The sequence below is a fragment of the Talpa europaea genome (genome assembly GCF_964194135.1).
Source record: "Talpa europaea genome assembly, chromosome: 1".
Lineage (NCBI taxonomy): Eukaryota > Metazoa > Chordata > Mammalia > Eulipotyphla > Talpidae > Talpa > Talpa europaea.
Genome location: NC_140073.1, coordinates 136353538 through 136376354, shown reverse-complemented (window position 1 = coordinate 136376354; position 22817 = coordinate 136353538). Strand labels below are relative to the sequence as shown.

Sequence of the window (22817 nt, the reverse complement as noted above, 5' to 3'; positions counted from 1 at the left end):
TCTTTCCTGTCACCCTAGTTACCTGAATGCCCAGCAGCTGTAGTGAAGTGTGCCTGGGAACTGGCCCTGGGGAAGGAACCCGATCCCACCACCAGAATGACTATTTTCTGGTCCTAGCACTAATCTTATTTCAATTATTACATTGAGAAAGATGGAGAAGCTCTTGACTAGTATCTGTGCTTACCCCTTTGTCTCTATTACTGTCATCCTGTTCTTGTTCACTAAGTAATAATATAGCCATAAGGACCAGGGAACTTCCCACAGGAGAAAGAAGACAAGGTCCTAACATGATAGAATTACACACCTAATATAAACATCCATTGAGGTAAGAGCACGAAAAGTCAAATGAACTTGTGGACACTAGATATGTTATCAATTTGAAAAACAGGTTACATAAATAAAACAGTTTATACCCACAAAATAGGTTGCACACACACACTCACTTAAATCTATAAGTGTATAAACACAGAAGAGGATGGTCAGCCTATATGGAAAAAGACTCAACTAGGACTGAAAGTATGTATCCCAACTCTGCTCCGAACTCCCCATGTAGAGTTGGAAGAATCACTTGCGTGTTGTCTGTGGTTTATAAACCTAGGGGAGCAGGTTAAATTATCTCTGTGATCTTCCCCAAGTCTAAAATTATGTCATTCTAGGATATATTTGAACTGACCCTGACTCATGGATGTGTGGGAGCTAATTACTACAGTCAGATCAGTAATGGGAGGTCGTGATGGAAATATAGGAATGCTTGAAAGCATTTAACACAAAGATTTCTATGGCCTTATAACTTTACTTCTGGATGAACTGCTGTTGCAATTTTTAAAATAAAAAATTTTAAAAGAAATCCTCTGTATTAGCTCTGGAGCTCTGAGACGCAAAAGACCGTAATCTGACTGACTTTTCCCTCCCTGACTGTGCTCACGTTGTCATCTGCTGGGCAAGGGCAGTGGTCAACTGAGCTTTTGTTTCAGTTGGTTTCACTCTCTCGTGACCTGGTACCATTCCTATGCTTGTATTTTCTTGTTCTAACTTCTTTAGGAGAAGGTCTCAAGCAGAGATTTTCTTTGGGGCTGGAAAAACCATGACAGTATGGTTTCTTTATCCTGAGTTTTATGTTACTCTGTTTTGATTCACTTTTTCCCCATTTTACACTGGGGGAAAAAAGCCAAATTTGGGACTTATACTAAAATGACTGCTTTTTTTTCCTTTTTAATTATGATGTTTCTCAAAGGCTTGGAGCCAGAGAGGTGGGAATATTCCTGCAGGCTTAGAACAAGTGAGGTCATCAGGACATGGTCTCTTGCTGAATTTATGATTCACCCTTCAGCAAGATTAGTCAGTACAAAGAAGCTGCTAAAATAGGTCACAGAAAGTTGATTTTATATGGTTGTATAGTTTCCATTGGTTACATTTTTGAATGTTGGCTGTGGCAGCTATTTGGAAACCCAACATGTTTGATGGACAGCCTACATTCTGATTCCTAACATTTCTGTATGGGAACTCTGAAAATGAATTGTCTGACTTTCCTGTGTGGTTTTCCTGTTAATATATTTTATCTTTCTTGGCCAAGGAGAACTATAGTTATTAATTTCATAAACTGCTAGAATTACCTTCTTAAAACAAATCTTTTCATGCTACTCTGTTCTCAAAAATGAATCATGGTTTCCCATTCTTCACAAAATCAAGTATAGATTTTATAAAGCAACAAGATATCCTTCTAGCCTTATCTCCCACACCTTCCTTCACCCCATCTCTGTGCCATTTTCGAATGTGCCATATGCTTTCAAGCTCTGGGGCCTGTTCTCATGCTGTCTCTTCATCCCAGAATACCTTGCTGCCCTTTTCACTTTTTCAAATCCTCCATCATCTTTCAAGGGCCAATTCAAATGCCACATCCCCCCTGAGACCTTTCTATATTTTTCTCATTTAAAATTTTTTTATTTCCTTTCACTTTGTTTCCAAAACACATTTATTAGATCTGCAAGGTATTGGTAATTGCTTATACATCCACTCACCTTCCACATTATGTTGGAAATTCTTTAATGACCTGAAGCAAGTTGTAGATAACCTAGTATTGTACCAAGTTTGAGCATATGTATTGGATTAAATTCTGTGCATTGGTTCTTAGAAAATCTGGACAGTAAGTTTTGGTTTGTATTTTTTCAAAATGGAAATGGTCTCTTTTTCCTCACTTATCTGTAGCTTAAGTTAAATGAAACTAAGTCTGTTATTATTGATACTCAATAAAAACTATCAGAGTGGTTACTTTTATGCCCAGCCTTGTGCTAAGAAATGTCAATCTAGGGCCTCCCTGGTGGCGCAGCGGTTGAGCGCGGGTTTGCGAAGCTGCCCGCAGCCTTGCAGCGCCGGTTCGATCCCCGGCTGCTCCCCGGCCACCTGAGGAGGGTCCCACATGGCGCGCAGACCTCTCCTGCCGCCCGCTGCTCCCCTCAGCAGTGTACTTCGGTCCTTCTGCCCGCTCTGCTCCCCGCTCTGGCTCTGGTGAACTCTCTCACCCTCCCGCGCTTCTGACTGTACCCAGTGCTTGTATAAATAAATAAATAAATCTTTAAAAAAAAAAAGAAATGTCAATCTATTGTCTTATTAATACTCACAATGGTTTAATATGATGGATGATAATTGAAGAAACTGAACCTTAAAGAAATTGATGGCACCCAAGGCCACATAACTAGAGTGTGATGATCTGGGACTCCAAGAAGGCTTGACATGAGAAGATGCACATAACCATTCTGTGTACCACCTCACAAGCCTTGGGAGTTTAGGACGCCCTCCCTCTGCCACAAATGACAGTGTGACCTAGACTGAACATCTGGAAGTTGGAGTCCCAATCTCACTTGCACACTTTGTGGTATAACCTTGGCCATGACATTTGGAATCTCTCTCCAAATCTGTTAAATTAGTTAGAGTGTTATCAGAAACAAGTAATACTCAACTAAAAGTGGTATAAATCTAAGGCCATTTGTCATATTTTTTCTTCTAGCTAACACATAGCTATTGAATAGTGAATGTCAAGCCCTGTGTGCACAACACCAAAGTAGGTCATCCCAGGGCCATCAGATCCAGACACATTCCTTCTTTTACGTGCTATCTCAATATGTTGGGGGTATCTCTTCTTTCCCCAATTTAGTACAAGATGGCTATAGCAGCCCCAAGGGTCATCTTTTATGTTCAGAGCCAAAGTCAGAAAGGGAAAGCAGGGCACCTCCTCTAGGTCTCTTTCCATAGGCTGCCAATAGCACCACCTCAGTAGCTAGAACTGGGATCATATGCCCACTCCTAAAGCAATCTCTGGCAAAATTAAACAGGAATTACTGTAATTAAATTAAACAAATCATGATTCTTTGCATGGGGCAGGGGAGAGGTCATCTCCTATGATCATCAGCGACCATACCGAAACAAAATTAGGATTCTGTTGGTAAAGAAGGGGGAGACAAGCCAATAGGGTAGGCACCTGCTGGGTTCTACCTTAGGTGGAGCTGGACTAAAGAGATTTCCAGTCCCTTCTGGCTCTAAGGTATATGTTATTCAAAGGTACGGTAATGAAATTCCGTTTATCTCAGGATCTGAGGCTTAAGTAAGTATTCTTTTATACTTCCTACAGATTAGAGAAACAGTGAAAGTACACCATGGCAGAGTGAGCAAAGTTTAAAGGCTGATGTTTGAAATCGTTTTCTGGATTAAAAACTAGGTATTGCTCTTTTCACAGAAGGCAGGAAGTCTCTGCATTCTTTAGTTGGGTCTGTGATCGCCTATTCAGGTTCACATTTGAGAAGTTAAATTCACCAGGACTCTATTGACTTATGCTCTATCATTGTTGCCCATAGCAAATAATTTGGATGAAAAGGATCCCTAAGTTGGGATATCTAGTTAATATGTAGTCATATAGTTACATGTCTGTTTCTACTAAGCCTACACAGATAATCTGTTTTACCAGCTACTTTTATGAATGGAAAATAAATAGGATATTCTCTTTTATCCCTAAAAATCCAAAGTCATTTACAGAAAAGACATTACTAGACCCCAGTTTATTTCTACCAGAATAAGTTTGTTCATGTCAGGGAGCCCTCGGAAGCCAGCGTGGAGCAGGACCTGTGAAGCACATTTAAAATGTACAGGACAGGGCCTCCCTGGTGGCGCAGCGGTTGAGAGCTGGGTTGCAAAGCTGCCCGCGGCCTCTGCAGCGCTGGTTCGATCCCCGGCTGCTCCCCGGCCACCGGAGGAGGGTCCCACATGGCGTGCATACCTCTCCTGCCGCCCGCTGCTCCCCTCAGCAGTGTACTTCGGTCCTTCTGCCTGCTCTGCTCCCCGCTCTGGCTCTGGTGAATTCTCTCACCCTCCTGCGCTTCTGACTGTACCCAGTGCTTGTATAAATAAATAAATAAATAAATAAATATTAAAAAAAAAATAAAAAATAAAATGTACAGGACATAGTCTCTCTTCTGTTTCCTGTAGCATCATTCTCTTCATGTGCTTTGCTGTGGACTTTTGTGGCTGGATCATACTTAAAGTGATCACGTTAATTTCACTTCTCTCGTGTGCTTTTAATGAGAACAAAGACCTAAAGGTAGTTAAATTATTTTCCTTTATTTCTGGTTTAAATATATTTGAATACTATAACTTGAAATAAATAGACTTGGCAAAACTGTGTTTTATTAACCAGAAATGTAAAGAAAAGAGAGATGACTGTGATCTCGAATGTCAGAAAAGTCTTGATTGAGGAAAAGATATTTCAGCTGAGCTTTGAGGGCTGCACACAAGGCCCAGGTGGAGATGAACATAGCCCGTGGGGGGACGGCTGGGAGGCTGAGCTGGAACGGCTGAGGTTAGTCACAGATGATCTTCAAAGCCAGACAAATAGGCTAAATGTAATATGTTTGGCAAGAAGCACTTGAAAATTACTTGAAAGTAAAGATTAAAAGGATATTTTACAAAAAGCCTGGAAGTTGGCAAGGGCGAGGCATTTTGGGGGGACAGGGAACCTCCTTTTCTGTAGCTTTTTGTCCATGTAAAATCAGTTAGAATGACGCTCTTGGCCTCTCTCCCTCCCTTTGTACACTCCACCTGTGGGGAGGCGTGACTTAGGGCTAGTTTAGGAGAGGAACCAGGCATGAGCAGCCCAGCCTCTCTCACCGGAAGCCCTGATTCTGGTCTGCTCCCTGCGCCTCTTCCATCAGCTTTTCACGGATATCCCCCAGGAGGGGAAACCTGTGGTCACCGAGTGCTGCTGTGACTCGGAGGTAGGTCTGTATGATCCTGGGGTTCAGTTTGTTGCTCTCCACCTAAATTGTGTCCTCCAACTGGGTGATGTTTTGGTCTTCCTGTGTACAGGGGACATTTAGGTCCCTGCCCTTAAGGAAAGTTTTTTGAAAGTAAAACAAAGTGGTAAGCTAGAAAGGGACTGAGAGGGGGGCTCTTTGTGGTAGTAAGAAATGGTCTCACTGAGCATGGCCCCTTTTGAGGTGAAAAACTGAGGGAAGTGAATCCTTCAATGCAGCTGGAAGAGAAGTCCCAAATAGAAGATTTAGCAACTGCAGACGCTTTGAGACTCGAAGGTATTTGACTTGTTCAAAGAACATGAGAGGACTGTGGATGGAGTGAAAGAAGGAATGTGAGATGAGGTCCAGGCAGTAGTCAGAGGCCAGGTCCTGCTGACAGGAAGCGGAGGCATTGTAAGAGTTTGGTACTGAAGGAGACAGATTGAACTATAAGAGAAGTAGAAGCAACTGAATACTTTTTAATAGACACAATAAACCTTAGGATACTGGAAGACAGGAGGAAAAGAGATTAGTACAGAGGGATATTTTAAGATGTTACAGAAAAAGATTCTGAAGAAATCAGGGACAGAAATGGTAGACTGCTTTAACAAGGAGGCAGTTTCTTACGTTGACTAAAAGACTAAATAAAACAGTTCAAATTCTGGTCACTGCTGAGCACCTAGGATGTATCATATATTGTTCTAAGGGCTATCATTTCTTTCTCATGATACTACAGTGAGTTGGATGCTATCATAGCCCCACTACTGTTGATGTGGGCACACGTTAATATGGTACACACATGTGTTTGTTGTTAGGGTTTGCTTAATGCCTAAAATCAGCCAGCCTTTCTTTCTTCAGTGCTCTAAAAGATGACTCTATCATGGTACTCTGAGGCATGGTCTCACTGTTTATTTCCTTGCGGGTGATGATGATGTTCTATTTCATACTTTTCATTATTATGACATGGCTGCTGTGTAAGAACAGGAGGGAGTCATGTTGACTGTTCACAAGCTTCCAAGCAGAGAAATTGTATTGAATCAGTAAATATTTACAGATGGCCTCTAAGCGAAAGTTGTTCATATTTAAATCAATTTTCCTTGTCTTGTTTTGTTATTAAGATACACAGAGTTAAGCTATTTCCTTTTCCTTAAAATAAGTAGCAGAATATAAAGTCTTGTGCCTAAAACTAAGACACATCTAGTATTTTTTAAATTTAACAAGTAAGTTTTTCAGAAGATAAAAAATTAGTCCATAAGATTTTTGGTTTGGTTTATTTTTTTGTAAACAGACTTTGGGTGAATTTCCTTTGTTTCATCAAAAGAATTTATAATCTGGTGTAGTGATATGTTTTATGTTTCATTATTTGGTAGTAGTTTTCTGTAGGAATTCAAAGGTATCAGTATTCAAACACAATTTCAAATCCTTTCTAGCTTTGGTGAAGAAAGGCTGTGTTCTCATATGTTGGAAAAAAAAGCAGCTGACTGCTTGTACCTACCAATAAAGAGTTGTTTTGACTTTGACTTGTTTGTTCTGGCTTCCATTTGGGTGGTATGGAAATGTCATCATGGATTATCAATGTGCTGATTTTATTACATGTAACTGTTGTGCTCTTGGTTTTATATTTTAATCTGGTGCTTCCTATTACCTTGCCAAAACTGAGCAGTGCCTAGAAGCAGAAAGGTGACATAAACAATGCTGTGTGCTTGCTCCCCAGCTCCTGGGCCCCCTGCCTCTAATTCTAAACAGCTGAGTCCATTTTCTGCTGTTTAGAAGCTACTGCACCAGAGCCTTTGCTTCTCCTGTGCTGCCTTTTTTCTAACTTTCTAGTGCTGATTAGCACCTGTACCAGAAGGAAGGGAGGTAAAATAAAATGTGTAATTTTAGTTACTGGGGAAAAAAAAAAGACAAAACTGAGAGTCTGACTCAGTTGTTTGCCCACAGTCATTCAGCCTTTAAGGACAGTTATGATTTCAACTTGCTGATTGACTCCGGCACCTACTGTGTGCTACAGCATTTGCGCAGGTTATTGGTTAGTATAATGTTGACTAAAACCAAGTGTAGTCTATGTAAAGGATCTTCCTACAGTGTGTGAAGAAAGAGGTGTTTGGGGAGAGTAAAGAAGTTATGGAAAAATTGTTTGGAGGATTGTGATCTATTGAAATGAATAAAAGAATGAATAGTCTGGGTTAAAAATACAGGTTGAGCAACATGAATCTGTGTTTGATCAGTGTTATGGTCTGAATGTTTGCCTACATCCACCCTCCCAAATTCGCATCTTGAAATCCTAACCCTCCCAATGGGATGATATTAGAAACTTTGGGAGATTATTTTGGTCAAGAGGATGGGGTCCTCATGAATGGGATTAGTGCTCTGTAGGGTAAGGAAAATGTCAGGCTTTTCTGCCCTTCCGCCATCAGGATAGATGATGGATCCTTGTCCTGAATGCATGCCTGATGGCGGGCACCTGGAATAGGGTGTGGGCATAGGTAGATGGGATTCAGCTGAGCTAAGACTGTGCTTTTAAGGACGGCGTCACGGCGGGGGAACGCCAGCAGCAGCAGCAGGAGCAACAGTAGAAGCCGAAGCAGAAGCTGAAGGAGCAGCAGTAGAAGCAGCAGAACGAACGCTAGAGCGCCCAGATAGAGTGAGGATTTGCTGGGGGCTGGGAGGACTGCCAGCCTCCCGGCCCCCCAGCACCCCTGCCTGCCATATGCCTGGTGAACCCCAATAAAAAACCTGCAAAATCACTGAGGACTCTGACTCCTCCTTTACCCGGTCTGCATGGGATCAGAAAACCTGCACTGTGTCCATGTCCTGCCCTTACATGCTCTTATAAAAGAGACCCCACAGATTTCCCTAGCCCCTTCCACCACAGGAAGTGACAGTGAAAATATGGCATCCTATAAACCAGGAGGCTTGGCTCACCAGACATTGACAGGGCAGGCACCAATTTGATTTTGAACTTGATCTTGTGAGAAATAAATTTCTGTTTCTAAGTTACCCAACTTATGATATTTTGTTACAGTTCAAATGGACTAAGGTAATTCTGTACCTACATTAAGCAGGGTAGGCTTAAATAGAGAATATAGGTGATAGTAGTGTTTATTGGTGATTAAATATGAAAGTTTTAATTATACAAAAATACGTTTTGGCGGGAAGGGAAGGGCAGGGAAAGGAAGGACTAGAGTCAAATAAGGGGGGGGGGTTCAATTGTATGGGGAATATAACCAAACTGAAAATGCATACATTGTGCAAAAATGAAAAAAGATGTAAGAATTATATAAAATAAAATATTTAAATAAAAAAATACATTTTCTTATTGGCCATAGACTCTAGAGGAGTTAGCAGTAAAACAAGGAAGAGACTGTAAAGGGTGAAGTAGAAGGGTGTCATCATTAAAGACCCTTATTAGGATGGAGTAGAAGATAGGTGAGGTGGAGGAATGAGAAAAATGCCTGTGTAAAGAAAAGGAGTACCAGGTTGGGAGTTAGTAAGTACAGGTATACCTTAGAGATGTTACAGACATCTGGTTCCAGGTGTCAATAAAGGTTGGGTCCAGACCACTACAATAAAGCCAATATTGCAATAAAGTGAGTCACATGAATTTTTTGGTTTCCCAGTGCATATAAAAATTATGTATACCCTATACTGTGGTGTATTAAGTATGCAGTAGCATTAGATCTATAAAAGAAATCAATATATATGCACCCTAACTAAAATATACTTAATTGCTAAAAAACTAATCATCATTGGAGCCCTCAGTGAGGTGTAACCTTTTTGCTAATGGAGCATCTTGCCTTGACATGACAACTCTTCCTCTTGCTCCTGGAACACTTACTAGGCCAGGCTGATGTGGGGTTATTCACTAGCCTGATTTTAATATTGTTGTGACTAAGGGAATTTCACCTGAGGAGAGGGAGGGAGATGGAGGTATGGCAGGTGAGTGAAACAGTCCGAATTCACACATTTATCAGTTATATTCTCTGTCTTATAGCAGCATGGTTTATTGTGCCCAAAACAATTAAAACAGCATCATCACAGCTTGCCATTACAGATATAATAGTAATGAAAATGTTTGAAATGCCAAAACATTTGGCACAGAGACACAAATGGGCTCAAACTATTGGGAAAAAAGCAGCAATAGACTTTCTTAACACAGGGTTGCCAAAACCTTGCAATATCTGCCAAACATTATAAAGAAAAAATGCAATTAAACGAGGTATGCTTGTACCTTATGATAAAGAGGTCTAAGGGGGCTAGGATATTACTCTTGTGGAAGAATTAGGTCTCTGGAGTCAAGGAGAGTAAGGACCTGTGTTGATAAAGATCGTAAAACCAGATGGCAAGTGCATAGCATCTATCTTTTCCCACCTAGTGACATCATAGTGTTTTTCCCTGCTGAGTCCAGATGTGGTCTCAGCAACTTTCTCAGTACGGAATTCCAGGCAGTCGATGAAAGTTGCCTTCTGTCTCTATTCATACAGTGCCAGAAGGGGCTGTTACTCTGGGGGTTGAGGGTAGATGGAGCTGAAAGATGGTCAGTTGTTGGAGAGGAAGTGCAGAAGTCCCCCTGGAGTTGGAGTAGGTGACTAGAGCCAAGTCCTGAAGCCTAGCAGTTGTAATTAACCCCAGGGAAGCACGCAGACTTGGAGGATGAGATGAGGCTGGCCTGTGCATGGGCGGGTCTCAGGGAGCTCTGTGCCTCTGAAGAAGTCTAGTCTAATCACATTCACCCATGCTCTAGGCTGTCAGCGTTGCTGGAGCCAGGGCCAGAGCTCTGAGGAGAGGTTGAACCAAGTGGCTATAGTTTGGGAAGCTGGAAATGGGGGCTGTTCATCAGAGATAATGACCTCGAGTATAGATAATTGGCATTGGCCATACATGAAGAAAACCCAAATCATAGGAGTGCCTTTGTTCTGAAGTGACACTGTTTTCTCCTTAATCTTGAGTTAATCAGTTTTATTGATCTACAAGTTTCATATAAGAGCCATTTACCAAAACCAAATTATAAGCTCCTTGAGAACTTATGTCATCTTTGTGCCTCCAGCAAAGCTTAGTGTCCTGCTTTGCACTAGTTAGTAACAGAAAATGTGTTTTGAATTGCTTATTCCTTTATCTTTGAACCCAAATAATCACTGTAAATCCTGTTCTCTAGCCTTGTGACTCTTAAAAATCATCTGTCCTTATACACAACGGAATACTATTCAGCAATCAAAAAAGATAAACTAATGCCATTCGCAGCAACATGGATCAAGCTAGAAGAAATTATGCTCAGTGAAATAAGTCAGAAGGAAAGAGAAAAATATCAGATGGTTTCACTTACAGGAGGGACATATGGGAACCAAATAAGACATCAGAGGAAAAAATAATAACAATACAAAACACAACAAAACAAAACCAGACAATTATAAACCAGAGACATCCTGCAGGGGAGGGGGAAGGAGAGAGATGGGAAGGAGGGAGGGAGACGCACAGGGGACTGTGGTGATGGTGCACGGTGCATTGGTGGAGGAAATTCTCTGGGGACTAAACCTGAAAATAAAAAGCAAACATTGTTTAAAAATGAACAATGATGTAAAAATATATATAAGTAAAACATAAAGACATTTAAAAAAAAAAGGACTTAGATGTTCCCTTTACTACTGCTCTTTGGCTTTCATTCTAATATTGCCTGACCTGAGAATCCTTTTCTTGTGACTTCATTCATTGTGCTGACTCAAGCAGTTTAGATTTCCTTGATAAACTAGACTTCCTAAATGTTACATTTATTATGATCTGGGATGTAGTGGCTTTTAAAAAGACAAAATTGCATAAAATAACCAAAACGAAAGCACATAATGGCTCAATAATTATGTATGTTAATATACACAAACACACCAAATTATTATATTGTGACATATGTGTATATATGTTTAGAAATACTTCATATCAAATCATACACAGACTGGGCAGGAGGATTGTAGGTATTGGCTGTGAAGGCAGAAACTTTCTAACATTTTTCACTGAATTTTTAAAAATTTGTTTTTAATTTGTATCTAGTGAATGTGAAATGGTATCTGGAATATGAGTCAGAAAAATGGTGTCAGCATAGAGCCAGGGCCTTCAGAGGACAGTTCTGTCAGGGATGAAGAAAGTCTTCAGGAATAGGTGAGATTTTATATTAGCTCTCATGTGTGAGGAATACATGGGCAAGCAGAGCTGAAGGGAAGTCTAGGCAAGGGTACAGTGAGAAAAATGCGTGGAGGTTGGCTGTGTGGTAAGAGAAGATGCGTGAAGGTATGCGAGGCTGGACTACAGGGAATGGAGATGAGTGGTGGCATTTGTGTAAAGTCCCTGGGTAAATTTATGATGGACTCATCAGGCTAACAGCCCCTGAACCCTCTGATCACTCTTAATTTTTCTATAATTAGGACAACCGCCCATGATGTATTCTTGCAAAAACAAAACAAAACAAATCAAAACCCTGAGATCTAAAGAGCAGTTGATAAAAAACATTGTTTAAATGTTCCTCTGTTTCCTCACATCATGAGGGTACATTTGGCCAAACCCAGAATTTGAGAAATTCTATAAGACAAAGGAGCAATTTTTTTCCCCCAGTAAATACATGACATGAAGAAAAAATGGAGAAGGAGGGAACTGTTATAGATTTAAAGAGACTTAAAAGACATCAATCAAATCAATGCATGAATCTAAACAAATCATTTGTATTGAAGGCATTTTTTGAGGCAACCTGGTAAAATCAGACACAAACCGGAATCAGAAAAGAAATTACTGGGCCTCCCTGGTGGCGCAAGGTGGTAAGATGCAAAACTATGAAGCTGTCTGCAGCCTCTGCAGCACGAGTTCGATCCCAGGCCAGGGAGCAACCCACATGGCGAAGCAGACCTCTCCTGTCTCACCCGCTGCTCCCCTCAGCAGTGTATTTCAGTCAGTCTGCCTGTTCTGTTCCCTACTCTGCCTCTGGTGAATCCTCTCACCCCCCCAACACATGTCTGGCCTATACCCCAGCTCTTGTATGCATAAATAAATATTAAAAAAAAAAAAGAAATTACTCATCTTGTTGGGGATGAAGACGCTGTCAGATAAGATTTTCTAAAGTTTTTATCTATTACATGGGTGATATGTCCTGCAAATAACTTTCAAATCTTCCAGAAAAATTAAAGCAAAACCAACCCAATTAAAAGGAAGAATTGGAGAGGGGTTAGAGAAATGAAACAAAAAGCAGAAACTTGATTTTTGAATCTGAGGCTTGAGTACATGGGTGTTCATTTGACTCTTCCACATGCTTTGGCATGTGTTGGAAAGTTCCCGTGATGAAATGTTTTAGGGCCAGCTAAGGAGTTTGGACTTGACTATTTATGCCAGAAAACTTGCGAAGGCTTTTGGTCTAAAGAGGGGCCGCATGTAAGGCTTTGAGTGATTCAGGAAGGTTAATGTGGTGACTGTATGAAATGACCCAGAAGGAGGAGCTCGATTAAGGCAGTGGCCTTGCAAATGGAAACTCTTTTGAGACCACATAGAGGAACTTGTGGCAAAAGAGGAACTCCTGATGGGTCTGCAGTACAGAAATGAATCAGGTGCATGATGAGGAAAATTCTCTACTTCCTCTTCAGTGGCAGTTACTGCCCTCAGGCCCTGCACTGGGTAAGAGGTGGAAGGCAAAGGGTATGGATCTTCTCTGAGGGGCGAGTGAGTGACTCTTCATACTAGTGGGAAGCAAAAGGGAACAGAAGAGTTTCGTGTCTATTTTGTTTGTCCCCCACTTTTTAACAATAAATTACTCTTCCATTGTTTCTGTATTAAATTCATAAGTACGGTGTCATTTTGACCATATTTTTGGAAGGCAATGGCAATAAATCCTCAGTGGCCCCATCTGAGTCATTTATGATATTAGTTAAGCCAGGGTATTATTTTTGAGATTGAACAATTCAATGAGTTGGAATAATATGGTCTATGGAAAAAGAAGTTGAACTACAGTTAAGTAAACTAATAAAAGCTTAGGTTTAAATACATATTTTCTTTTTTTTTTTTTTAAAGATTTATTTATTGATTGATTGATACATACATACAAGCACTGGGTACAGTCAGAAGCGCGGGAGGGTGAGAGAATTCACCAGAGCCAGAGCGGGGAGCAGAGCAGGCAGAAGGACCGAAGTACACTGCTGAGGGGAGCAGCGGGCGGCAGGAGAGGTCTGCGCGCCAAGTGGGACCCTCCTCCGGTGGCCGGGGAGCAGCTGGGGATCGAACCGGCGCTGTAGAGGCTGCGGGCAGCTTCGCAACCCAGTGCTCAACCGCTGCGCCACCGGGGAGGCCCTAAATACATATTTTCTAATGGGTTCATAACGAAAAGGCTGGAAGAAAACTTGAGAGCCAATAGAAAGTAGCAGCTGTTAGAGATTAAAGGAAAATGGTAGCTCTCCTGCCCTCCACAATCAAAGATAATACTTCACATACAAAATATTAATAAAGTCTCATGCAAACAGGCCACCCCGGTGAATAGTTTCCTGACCACATTTGTGTTCTTGATTCTGCTCTTTCAAGAAGTCGCACTTTGAACTGCGGCCTGTAGGTATGTGTGGTTTCTACAACGAACACACTCCTGTTCTGTCTGCATTTAGCATAGCTGCTTAGAGAGGACTGTGCTGAGATGGACACACTGAAACAAAATGCATGTTTTCCTCCTGTTGTGCATCATGAGGGTAAGGGACATTTGCTACCCCCTTGGCAGGACTTCTCATTCAGTCCTCTGAGCTGGCGTTTACCATCCCAATTTGAACCTCAGAAAGAAGTGAGATTTCAGTCAGATTTGTCATTGATCTGGGCCCAATTAAAGCAGAAGTTGTAATTCATGGTAGCTGTTGTAAGGAGCTCGCAGGGAAGAAAAAAAAAAATAGGAAAATTCCTAGCTAAAAGCAAGAGGGGTGATTTTTATTTTATGTCGGGACATGCAGCTGAGACTGGAGGGATCCAGATGAAGGGACTGTGGGTTAGGGGGTCACATTATGGAGAAGGCTGAACTAGCAGAGCTCAATGGAAATGAGCCAGGGGTGGCGGGGGGAGGTGGCAGCAGGGTCCCCCACTGCACTGCCTCCCTTGCTGGATGATCAGGAAAGGAAGATAACCTGTGACTAGCAGCCATTATCTCTCTCTCCAGAGGGGTTAGGGCTGCAAGAAACTGATGGATTTAGTTACTCCAGAAATACTAATGATTGTCAGGACCAGAGATGTAAAGCTGGTAAAATTGGCTGTTCTCTGCCACATTTCTCTCCTTTTGTCTTTTACTTTGCTATTTTAAGATCTAATTCTGCATTTCTAGTTCTTTCTCCAGCCAAGATCAGAACTCATACCCTTTGGGAGTGCCATGTGTCTTCTTTAGGAGATGAATCAGTTAGCTTATGACTATCTCCAATGTGTGTCAGCAAAGAGATTGAGTAACATCTCAGCAAAGAAAACCCCAACCAGGGAGGTGCGCTGGCGCGGCCTCCTGCGTGTGTTGTCATTTTCACACCCGATCAAAATGTCAGCAAGTTCCTAGTGACTGTTCTCTTTTATTAAGGTACTAAACTAGTATATATTGCAGCAAATCATTGATTAAAGATGGTACAACCAGATAAATTTGTGAAACGGGGGAGAGGAATTATACCTACAATATGCTGGGCATTGTGCTGGGGCTTTATAATTTAGCAAGTCCTTATTAAGTATCCACATAATTCCGGGCATTGTGCATGCTCTGTGACATGAGAAAGGGTTCTAAGATGGAAGGCCTAGCAAGTGGCCTCAACAACAATGTGTAGTCTGAGGAGCTGTGAGCAGCTCCTTTCCATGCGTCTTTCCCAGCCTACTTCACCCTTTCCATGCGCCTTTCCCAGCTTTACTGCCCCGTGACAGTTTCGGGTTTAGAAGGGATGTGGGTTGGATGGCAAGAGGAACATTCTCACGTATGTAGTATTCTATAGAAAGTTACCTAGAAAATAAAGAATCCTGGCCAAGTGCTGTTGTTTCGTGGGCCCATAGGGCACAGACCATGTCCGGAGCCGTCCGGAGCATGCGCTGTGTTGCGTATGCGTGCCATGAGTTAAGTTTCGCTTTACCGTTTCGCTTTCGGAGAACCACAGGTTTTTCCTGTAAATCACATGAGACTGGGAGGTATGGGGGGAGGAGCTACCAGGATATAAGAGGAGAACCCGGGAGAGAGAGGGAAGAAGAAAAGAGATTTAAGAGGAGAACCACGAGAGAGGAGAGTGCTGTGAGAGGAGCAGAGAGAAGGCCAGGGAAGAAAGACAGGGAAAAGAAAGACATGGAAAAGTAAGAGAAGGAAAAGGAAAACTAAAGAAGCATGCGCTAGCGTCAAGTTGTCTCTAGCCCCTCATTTCATCCTCAGCCCTTCTCTTTTCGTGCCTACGAATCCCGCGGGTCAGGACAGGTGGCGCCCACTGTGGGGCACGAGAAAGAACGAAGGAACTGCTGAAGGACCAGCTATGGTGAGCCAGCAAGTCAGGGTAGGTAGCTGGGAATCATGGGCAATTCAATGTCCAAGGGGCAGTTAGTTATTTCCCTGGAAGCTCTCCTAAAAAAGTTTGGGGTTCCTCTTAGTAAGAAAAATTCTTAAAAGATTTGTAGACACCCTTAGTATCACTAGTAAGTGGTTTCTGGAGCAGGATCAGGTCGATAGTGCCAATTGGAATAAGGCAATAGAAGATAGAGGAGGAGCTGACATTCAATTAACAAAGGTCACTCAAGGGAGGACAGAACCATATGCGGAGTTCCTAGCAAAATTGATGGCTGCAGCTGGCCGAATTCTAGGTAACACTGGTGCCTCCCTACCGATAGTTAAACAACTTGCATTTTGAAAATGCTAATAAGTGGTGTTAGGAAGCTATCAGACCCTGGAAAGCTCGGGCTACTTTGTATGATTATGTGAGACTTTGTTAGGATATTTATGTATGTAATAATCGTTCATGTCTGGACTGGTGCCCTTTTGCTCTGGTGGGCCAGGGTGAGGCGAAATAATATAATGGCACTTATTCTGCAAACAGTACCTTTGAACAATCCGTTAGTGTCCAGAATAATGGGTCGAAGAGTTTGTCTGCTGCTGTCTGTCTGTCCCCTCCCTTCTTTCTTGTCCTCTCCAATAATAAAGGAAATGCAACTGTGTTGAACTGTTCAGCGGAGACCTGTCCCCTCTCTGCCTGCTGGGCCTGGAGTGCGGAGAGGGCGGTGATCGTTCGTCTACCTTCTATTTTAATCATGCCCATGGATGTTTCTGCACATCTTTCCCCTGTTCTACTTAGGAGGAGACATGATTTTGACATCACTGCAGCTATTGCCGTTTCAATAGCGGTGGCCGCGGCTGCTGCCGCCATCGCTATCACTCAAGCTGCTGCAAGTGCTGACACTATAAACAATTTAGCTGCCAGTGTTGCTTCTGCATTATCAACACAGCAAGATATGAATGGATATTTATGAAATGGACTTTTTATGCTTAATCAGCAGATAGCTCTAATGTAAGAAGGGATAGACACACTTTTGTTAACTGCTCACATACCTTGTAACCCTCTGTACCATTTTATTTGTGTTACCCCTGTTACGGGTGAGGGTCTCATTGCCTGGTTTAGAGGACTCCTCCCAGAGTTGCAAGCTTGGGGCAGGGTGGTAGCCTTAGCTCTTGGCTTTTTGCTGTTTGTGCATTCGGCATATGGTTTCTCCGTCGGCTACGGAAGTGAAACAGAGAACGTGCTATTGCGGTCAGGCAAGCAATTGGCACCATGGTACTCAATCAGGACTCCTCAGTGGCATCTGGATGGGTCAACTTAGTCCTAGAGAACCTGTGAGCCAAAGATGGGTAAGAGCGTAGCCGGTCCACACCAACCTAAGACAGCGGTCCAGACCAAGTGTGCCGGATTAGCAATGACGGGTAAGACTGGTCACGGGATGTGCCAACCTAAGACAGGCCAGGTGTCTCATTTTAAAGAAAAAAGGGGGAGATGTCCGGAGCCATCCGAAGCATGCGCCGTGTTGCGTATGCGTGCCATGAGTTAAGTTTCGCTTTACCGTTTCGCTTTCGGAGAACCACAGGTTTTTCCTGTAAATCACATGAGACTGGGAGGTACGGGGGGAGGAGCTACCAGGATATAAGAGGAGAACCCGGGAGAGAGAGGGGGAGAAGAAAAGAGATTTAAGAGGAGAGCCACGAGAGAGGAGAGTGCCGCGAGAGGAGCAGAGAGAAGGCCAGGGAAGAAAGACAGGGAAAAGAAAGACATGGAAAAGTAAGAGAAGGAAAAGGAAAACTAAAGAAGCATGCGCTAGCGTCAAGTTGTCTCTAGCCCCTCATTTCATCCTCAGCCCTTCTCTTTTCGTGCCTACGAATCCCGTGGGTCGGGACAAGACAGTTCCAATTCTAGCCTGTGTTTTCCCCCACAGCCCTCTGCACGTCATAGGGATGTTGCGTTGCACTCCACTCCTGTACACTGCACTCACACTCCACCCTTGTTAAGGTTTCTCGACCTGAGACATCCTCCAGTTACAAGTTGTCAATTAGGTGCTGTCCTAGAAATGTACACACAAATCTGTTTAGTGTGTACTGGTTGTGCCCACCCCTGTTGTTTTGGTTGCTTGCACCTGCTTTTTCATCCCCTTCAAATCATTCATATTAACAAATTAACAAAATGCTTCTTTTGTTTTGTGTTTTATTCTTTACTTCTAGAACACAAGCAGGTGTTCCCAAACATTCTGAAGAAGGGTTACCTGGAGATTAGGAAGGACCATGACAGCTACTGGCAAAGTTGTTATGCAGAGCTCTCACCCTACAACTTATACTTCTACAGCCTCGACAGCAGTGGGAATCAAAATCTTTGTGCCACGTACCAGCTATCTCACTTTCAGAGCATCTCTGTCTTGGGCAACCTTGAGGCCAGGCTGGTGGACACCGTTCTGTATGACAACACTCAGCTGCAGCTAAAGGCAGAGTCACCGTGGGAGGCTCTGGATTGGGGGCAGAAGCTCTGGGAAGTCGTGCATGCCACCGTGCCTGGCTACATGGGACGGCAGGATGCGCTGGCAAACTCCCCAGGACTCAGTCATCATGTTGACTGTACACAGAATCATTGTTTACAGAAGAAATCCAGTGAGCTGCTTGTGCCATCCCCTGTCCTGGATAGCCCTAAGCAGTACCAAAACATCCTCAAATCAGGGACGCTCTACAGGCTAACTGTCCAGAACAACTGGAAGGCATTTACCTTTGTGCTGAGCAGGGCCTACCTTATGGCGTTTCAGCCCGGCAAGCTGGACGAGGATCCCCTGCTAAGCTACAATGTGGATGTGTGTCTGGCTGTCCAGATAGACAACCTGGATGACTGTGACTCTTGCTTTCAAGTTATTTTCCCCCAAGATGTCCTCCGCCTCCGGGCTGAGACCCGGCAGAGGGCTCAGGAGTGGATGGAGGCTCTGAAAACAGCCGCCAATGTGGCGAGGAGTTCAGAGCAAAATCTGCAAGTCACACTGAGGAACAAAGCCAAGGACCAGATAGGTGGGCAAGAGCTCAGGAAGAATAAACGCCAATCCGTAACCACCAGCTTCCTGAGCATTCTGACAACTTTGTCTTTGGAACGAGGACTCACTGCTCAGAGTTTCAAATGTGCAGGTATGATGCAAATTCTCAACCTAATGCTCATTATAAAGAACAGTCCCAAGTCTTACAATTGGAATTCACTTTAAAAATCCCCTAGTCGACTAGTCATCGCTACCTCCAGTTTAAAAAGCATCTCTCCTTCAAGGAGTTTGCTAGACTAAAACATCTGTCTATCTTCATGCTGTACTGGTAAGGTAAAGAGAAGCAGATGTGATGTGTCCCATTGAATCAAAATGACTTGGCCAAAGCATATCCAGACTAGGATGTCAGCTTCCTGATTCTGCTGTGATTCTATTTCCTCTGTCTTCTTAAATGAAGGTCACGTGAATGTGGATGGCACATATTTTCTCACTAGAGACATTCAGGCCTGAAGCTGACTAATAATACTCCTTAGGCAAGGAAAATGCCCCTTGTCAGTAATAGCATTGATCATAACCTTTTAAATTCTCTTAAGGTAGAATCTAGAAAATCAGCTTTACCAGAAAATCTGGAGGTGACTAAGAGTAGGGTACACGATGATTCAGCAGATGATCTGAGTCACGATGGGCCGGTGCCTCATCCCGGGGAATTGCGAGGCTCGTGGAGCTGCTCTGGGAGAGTGAGACATTAAGTGGCGTTCAAGGTCAATCTTCGGTTATTTCTTAAAACCCTGCTGCTGCTTCTCTGCCTTACTCCCTACTCCTCCTCACTTTCCCCAGACAACAAACTAGAAAGAAAAAAAAGTTTATTAAATCAAGTTTATTTTTCTCCTATAAACTAAGTGAAATCATTCCCCTTTCACCAAACCCTACAATTTGTGACAAGAAATTTACCATGAATGCAGTTTTAATTGGAAGCCTGATTTGGGAGATTTTTAATTTCATTATATCCAATTTAAGTACATTGTTTGATAATGAACAGGAAGCTTACCACCAGCTTAAAACAAATTTAAAAATTTTTTGCTTTCTCTTACATTGAAAAGCCAAATAGAGGTGCTTTTGGGGTTCGGGGAGTGGGATCCTTGGGTTCCTTGGAGAATGAGTTCCTATTGGGTGGCACATGGCAGTTTTATTAAGGAAAAAGACCACTGAGTAGTCACAGACAGGCAAAAGCTGCATTTGAAAAGTGCAGGTTTATTAGGAAAAAGTGACATTTACATAGACTAAGGCGGGCAAAGAGCTGCATTTTGAAAGAGGTGTGTTTATTGGGGGAAAAAAAAAAAGAGGCTCTTGTATAGACCCCCCCTCCAGAGCAAGAGGGGTCTTCTTTGGTGGAATCACTTTGTGGATTTTATCGCTTTGGGGTCCTGTTGGTTAGGTTTTCTGTAACTGATAATCCCTGCTGCTTCCACCTCTTATTTTTTTCTGGAAACATCCACAGCTGGTTAAATGACTTGGTAGTCATCCCTCATCCCCAGCTCTGGTTTTTGACCTTGTGAAAACTTCCATCCTAAATTTTCTACTCTAAGCTTCCACTAGTGGCCAGGTGAAAACTCACTTTTTTAAAAAATTTTCATAGATATTTTATTCTTAGTATAAGCTACTTACAGTTTAGTTCATTTGACTCTAATTTTTTTATATTAATTTTTTACATCACTGTTCATTTTTAAACAATGTTTGCTTCCCCCACTCCCTCAGGTGTAGTCCCCATAGTTTCCTTCACCACTGCACCAGTGCACCATCACATCAGTCCCCTATGCTCCTCCCGCCCTCCCTCTGATCCCTCTCCCTCCTCCTCCCCTGCAGGATGTCTCTGATTCATAATTGTCTGCTTTTGCTTTGTTGTGTTTTGTACTGTTATTATTTTTTTACACTGATGTCTTATTGGGTTCCCTTATATTCCTTCTATAAATGAAACCATCCGATATTTTTCTTTTTCCTTCTGGCTTATTTCACTGAGCATAATTCCTTTTAGTTCTATCCACTTTGCTGCAAATGGCATGAGTTTATCTTTTTTTGATTGCTGAGTAATATTCCATTGTGTATATGTACCACATCTTCTTGATCCAGTCATCTATTTTTGAGCATTTGAGTTGTTTCCAGGTTTTACCTATTGTAAATAGTGCTGCAATAAACATAGGTGTACTGGTGGTCTTTTCAATCAATGTTTTTGTGTCCTTTGGGTAGATCCCTAGGAGTGGAATTGCCAGATCATATATATGGTAGCTCCATTTTCAGTAGACTGAGGAACCTCCACACAGCTTTCCCCAGTGGTTGGACCAGTTTGCACTCCCACCAGCAATGTAGGAGAGTTCCTTTTTCACCACATCCTCACCAACATTTGTTGTTGCTTGGAAAACCCACTTTTTTGAATTTAGGTATAGTTATGATGATGGTCTTTTCCAATGAACAATAATGTATCTAAAGAAGGGGAGTGTGTGAATCATCCTTACTTTGCCTGTAAGGCATGAGTGACTTGAAGTAGAAACTTGCAGGGTAGGGTTGGGGAAGCCAGAAATACTGAGCTGGTAGAGAAACCACTCTAGGTGATGTGCGTGTATCTGCAGGTGTGAAGGGTCTTCTGCAGTCAGCTAGCCACTTTTGGAAAATAGTTTTGAAATGAGATACTGGCTTTAGAGTGATTGGAAATTATTGACATTTCAGTGTCATATTGTACTAGTGCATAAGTTATATTTCAGAGTTAAAACATTCCTCAGGAATGTATTAAACACTGTCTGTGGACAGCCTGGAATTATGGTGCATTCAGCACCTTTATGTTGCTGATAGGGTCAACAAATCTGTCGTTATTGAAATCAGGGAGAACAACTCAGCTTAGTTCTCAAGGTAGAGACCGCAGTGGCTGAATCAGGAAACTTCCTAGGAAAGGAGGGGAGGAGCCTCAGGTGCTATGCAAGTTTTGCCATCAAGCAGTCCCCTAATTAGGGGGTACCTCCCTCTCAAATTTCTTCTTCTGGACTGTACACTGCCCACCTTCTGTGCTAGATTGGTAGCACTGCTAACACTCAGAGAAAAGAGAATGCATATAAAGGATGCCACTTAGGAGGCTTGCCACAGCTGGCAACTAAAGAAATGGAAACAGGAAAATGAAGAAATTGAGTAGGAAGGACAGGGAGAAGAAAGCTAATTAGAAAAGAGTGCAAAAAGGATTACATGATGGGCAGGGCTGAAGCTTCGTGGCAGCTCTTTAGGTTTCGTGTTTTAGGGGCGCCTCCCTTTGCTGGCTAAACCTAGTGTTCATGTGAGGGGACAGTTGGAGAAGAGGTTGGAGATGGGTGGTGGTGGGGAAACCAGGAGATAGGGTCAGGTTCCGTGCTCTGCTCTGCTTCTGCCCCTTGCTTTGGTTTGGAGTTCTAAAGGGGCAGGTAGGTTCCTATTCTTCAGTGAGGAGAAGTCAATCCAGGTATAATGTGGCAGAGTCCAAAGTAGAAAACTGTCATTTAAAGGCCCCCTGTTCCATCAGAGAAGGTTACTGTTCAGTTGCTCTGTGACACCCGTGCTTTCCCAGGTTGCCTTGCATCATCCCTCATCACCCCTGCCTGGAATCTGGGTATCCCAGTGCACGTATGAATGCTCCATCTCCTGTAGGGGGCAGAGTCTCAAAAGAAAAAGGCAAAAACTTGTTAAGCAAACCTCTGAATAGTTGGTTGTTGTTTTTTTTTTTAAATTTTGTGGGAGACTATTCAATATATCAAAGATTATTATAGCAGATGGAACTTTAAAAATTGATCTATGTTTCTCATAGACACAGTTAATCAAAACCAGCTGCTTCTTCCTTAAGTCCTGTGTCCTCTAACTTTGCATCCTCATAAAAACATGCATTTGGTGAAAAAACTGGTGGCAGAGCATGTTTGTCTTCCAGAATACCAAAAAGTCTGGTCAATTGTTTTAGTTGAAAACTTGGCTTTATCAATATTTCATGGTTGTAGTGAGCCTCTTTAGACTACAATTTCTTATGTCCTTAGGCTCTCCTTC

General features: G+C 42.6%; 1 protein-coding gene across 1 annotated transcript in view; it reads left to right on the top strand.

The window, feature by feature from the left end:
- PLEKHM3 (pleckstrin homology domain containing M3) overlaps positions 1-22817 on the top strand; it is a gene marked incomplete at both ends in the record, with an annotated part of 158793 nt that overhangs the window by 5484 nt on the left and 130492 nt on the right. Inside the window, one exon of the mRNA XM_084249105.1 lies at positions 17983-18918. Within this exon, the coding sequence (XP_084105231.1) occupies positions 17983-18918 (936 nt within the window). The remainder of the gene's footprint in view (positions 1-17982; positions 18919-22817) is intronic.